The sequence below is a fragment of the Sinocyclocheilus anshuiensis genome, unplaced genomic scaffold (assembly GCF_001515605.1).
Source record: "Sinocyclocheilus anshuiensis isolate Anshui unplaced genomic scaffold, SAMN03320099.WGS_v1.1 scaffold249, whole genome shotgun sequence".
In the NCBI taxonomy this organism is placed as follows: domain Eukaryota; kingdom Metazoa; phylum Chordata; class Actinopteri; order Cypriniformes; family Cyprinidae; genus Sinocyclocheilus; species Sinocyclocheilus anshuiensis.
The window spans coordinates 1,699,776-1,703,984 of record NW_015540871.1 but is presented as its reverse complement, the minus strand read 5'-3'; the positions used below and the strand labels follow the sequence as shown (position 1 = coordinate 1,703,984).

The following is a 4,209-nucleotide window of genomic DNA, read 5'->3' as shown; positions in this document are numbered from 1 at the left end:
CCCAACCTTTGGGTTAGGAGTCCGACTCTCTAACCATTAGGCCACGACTTCCCCCCAACTTCCACGACTTCTGTATATGAATGTGCATGTCCTAACTGACATTAGAGCTTTTCATGAGGAATCCTGAACTGATACTGTGCATCCCATATTTTTCATTCATTCTCTTCGATTTCCCTGACTACTCAGCTCTTTGAGCGACATCTAACTCTCCCCCTGCCCTCTCCCAGGAAATATCCTCCTCCCTCTAGTTTACAGCTGTTGCCCCATGTGCCCTCGGCTGGACAGGTAACAGCCCCTGCTGCAAGCTAGTGTGGACAGCTGTCGTACACTCATGCATGCACATGAATCTTAGTTCACCCCAAAATGTGTCCCTCTAAAATGTTAGACATGCACCTATGTCTACAAAAAACCTCACTGCACTCAAACTAAAGACCAAAGATGCTCTTAGGCACAAAAAACAAAACAAAACAAAAAGATATTCCCACATCACAGTGAGCACGAACACAACTACACAATCACCACCTACTGTACACAGTGCGTGAGTGTGCACTTGCCAGTGCATGTCTGTTTTGTGTTGAAATGCCAAATTTCCAGTTTCCTCCACTGAAGCTAAAAGTGGTTTGATATTGTAACGTGGTAGCACTTGCCCAGATTTTTTAATTTAGCTGTTTTTAAATTTTTAAATGATCTTTAAAGGAATAGTTCATCTAAAAATGAATGTTCTATCATCATTTACTTACCCTCATATCGTTCCAAACCCATATGACTTTCTTATGTTGAACAAAGAAAGAGAAATTTTGTTTTACTATGCTCTTTTACATGAAGCAATATGATTGGAGCCTGAAACTTTCAACATTCAAAAAGTATGCAAAAGTTTTAAAGGTATCGTAAAAGTAGTCCATACTCCATATTCCAAGTCTTCTAATTCCATAATATTTTTAATACTAAAAGTAACAATAATTTAGGTTTATGAGAGAAATAGCTGATTTGTGATTCTTTTTAATTGGATATTTTGAATCTGTTTCACAAAACTAGTCTGAATGATTAGTTCACGATTTGTTCGTGTTCTCGAGTTCAACTGACTCAACGATTCAGTCGTAACAGTCAACAGCTCAAATAGAGGGTAAGATCATGAGTGAATAACGATGTAGATTTTAGTCAGTTCCTCACAAAACAAGACTAGCATGAGTCAAATTGACTATTTTGGACTATTTTTAGAGTTCTTGTGCATTTGTTGAATTCAGACATGAAAAAGATTGAATAAATGCAAGTAAACGAGGACTGAATGATTTTTGAGTGATTTGTGAGAACTATTCCTAGGTGAATGTGTTTGAATATTTATGTTTTTTTATTTATTTAGTTACATTTTGTATTTGTATGTGTGCTATACTACATATGTGCCAGCAGCTGATCACATATAAGCGTGGTGATGATCACTCCAATGATTTTACAGAGAAACCTCTGGTTAGTTCTTTTTAGCCACCTTTACATTAACCTTACAACTTCATACATTTATACATTAATTATGCAAATTTCTCCTGCTACATTGCAGATGCAGCACGGGATGTCCTCCACTCCAGTTCCCCAGATAGTCTTAACTGAGTGTAACTCTCTCCCCACATCCCCTTCTGAGGACTCAGCAGAGATCCGGCCGTCTGACAGCATGCAGACAATTAAAGACAATAACACTGGAAATGACATCAGAGTAAGTTACTTCAGCCACATTGTGAGGACTCCCCATCTGTCGCTATGGAAACAAGACTTGTCAGCCAGCCAAAAAGTCACTCGGATACAAGACTTGGATGCAGCCCAGAGGGAGCTCCAGAGCCCTGTCCAGGATGTGACCCAGTCGTGCCCGCCTTTAACAAGCAAGAGAGCAATTAAACAGCCCCTGAGGAGGGAGCCAAGGGTTCAGGAGTCTCTCGAGGCGGCGACAGAAACGAAAGAAGAGCGAATGAGAAAGTCAGACACTACAATGTCTGTCTCGCCGCAAAAAGGGCCTGTAGAGACATCTCAAGTGGGTTTGAGCCGCACTCAAGGTGTTGGAGGGGAAAAGGAAGACATCTGCCACAGCACATACCGTCGTCTGGACAGTCTGGAGGAGACCATCCGTGAGCTGGAGCTCAGCCTGATGGAGTTCAGCACTGATCCTCACATGGGGAACATCTTCCCAGCATCCATCCAGGCGCAGAGTTCCTCCACCAAGAGATCTGGCAGCACTCGACATACAGCACAGACCCCTGCAGACGGAGGAGACACAAACAAACCTGCTGTCCCACCCAAACCATCCTGCATCAGCACATCCACAGCAAAGGTTCAACCTAACCTTCAGTATCTTCTTCAGCCCTGGTCTTTCTGTCTTTTCCATCTTCTTTCTTCCTGTCTGGTGGAAGGCTTTTGGTCTCTTACGCTGGGTTGCTCAACTAGATCAGTTTGTTCTCTTTTGCAAATGCTTTGATAAATTGTTTGCCTCCAGCCTCTGTAGAAATACATATTGTATCTTTCGCACAATAAATTATCTTGTTTCCTCCTCTTCTTTATTAGCCTGCTACTTTTTTTCTCCTCTTAAAATGACTTTGCAATTTGATTACTTATTTTCCTCTGGTACATAAGACATTATATGTGGTTTTCTTGTAAAATAAAAAGATAAAGCCCAGGGAAGCTCTTCGTAACTACTCAAGTGATTTTGTTGTGTAATTTATGTGGTATTGACTCCTCGCATTTGTCTTTCGTCTTCGGAGAGTAGTTGTCAGGATAAACCGCTACGAAGCAGCACCAGATGCCATGTGTATTACTCAACTCCGCTGAGAACAGGGCTGATCTCCATGAGTGACAGAAGGGAAGGATTTGGATGAAGTCACTTGTGTTTTCTAGTGCGTTGCTTTCAGCCCACACATTTGTATACAAGCCAGCATTGCATCATCCCTCCTAACTGTTGAGTTCAAGCCCCTTGCTCTAGGTCGTTGCACGCTGTTTTCATAGGACAGATGGAGCCTGGCAACCGCAGGTCCACCTGATTGCATGCATTAGATCCTCTTACAAAACCCCTCGTTCAGTGAGGTGCTCATTTGCATAAAACACACAGCTAATGGGCCTTTTCAACTTTAAAAGGTCTGTTGGCTGGTTGTGACTCTAGAGTTTAGTCAAGTGCTTGATCTTGTGTAGGTAATATATGCAGAGAGAGAAAAGACTATTTTGTATTTCACAGAGATTTTGTCAACTTTGTGCAGAGCCGTATAATTGATATTTTCTGAATTTGATACAAGAAATTATAGGTAATATGTGTCTGTGTGTGTGTGCTGAGATGCATGTGTTCTATTAAAAACACATCACCCTTCTGCCTGTCTTGCACACTATTCTCCTCCAGCACTTCCTTTGACTGCCGGCGATGGCAAATACACTGTTGGAAACTGGATGAAAAATATGACCAAATATAGTGCATAGATTCATCTCTTCTTCTCTCTCATCCTTCTCAGACTGGTGGTAGAAAAGTGTTGTCTCGTCTCAAGCACCTGCAGCAAAGTGGATCAGAAAAGAGCAAAACAAGCAAACAGAGAGAGGACTTCCTTAAGAACCAGGGTCAACAGCAGGTATGATCTGTCTGTCTTTCTGTCTGTCTGTTGTTCTATATATCAGTTGTTCTATCATTCCATGGTTTTATCTATCGTTCTGTGGTTCTATCTATGGTTCTATCATCCAGTGTATTGTTCTATCGTTCCATCATTCTATCTACTGTCTAGGCCTCTACCTTCTGTCTAGGCCTAGTGTAATCTCAGTCTAGTTTTGGTCTATCTTTAATCTTTGTTTTGATCTTGGCTTTGGTTAATTTTTAGTTTGGTCTAAAAATGTAATGTGGTTTTAGTCTTGTATTTAGTCTTAGTTATAGTTTTGGTCTAGTCTTACTCTAGCCTAATTGCTAATTTTAGGCTTAGCCTGGTCCAGTTTAGTCTTAGTCTAACTGTAGTAGGGATGCACCGATACTGGTATCGGTATCGGGCCCGATACTGGTCTCCTGTACTCGTACTCATACTCGTTAAAATGCCCCGATACCAAATGCCGATACCACACAGCATGTGATAAGCGCCATATTCAAACAAAGAAACACCGACAACAGAACAACAGACAGCAGAAAGGAGTTAAGGATGTCTACTACGAAGTATATGTATGCAATGAATATAATGTTAAACATTCAGTATTAACGCCTGTATA

General features: G+C 41.3%; 1 protein-coding gene across 1 annotated transcript in view; it reads left to right on the top strand.

Annotated features, from left to right (window-relative positions):
* Positions 1-4,209, top strand: part of LOC107688136 (SRC kinase signaling inhibitor 1-like) — a 108,094-nt gene that overhangs the window by 97,288 nt on the left and 6,597 nt on the right. Inside the window, exons 17-18 of the mRNA XM_016485717.1 lie at positions 1,553-2,314; positions 3,477-3,590. Coding sequence (XP_016341203.1) covers positions 1,553-2,314; positions 3,477-3,590 — 876 coding nt within the window. The remainder of the gene's footprint in view (positions 1-1,552; positions 2,315-3,476; positions 3,591-4,209) is intronic.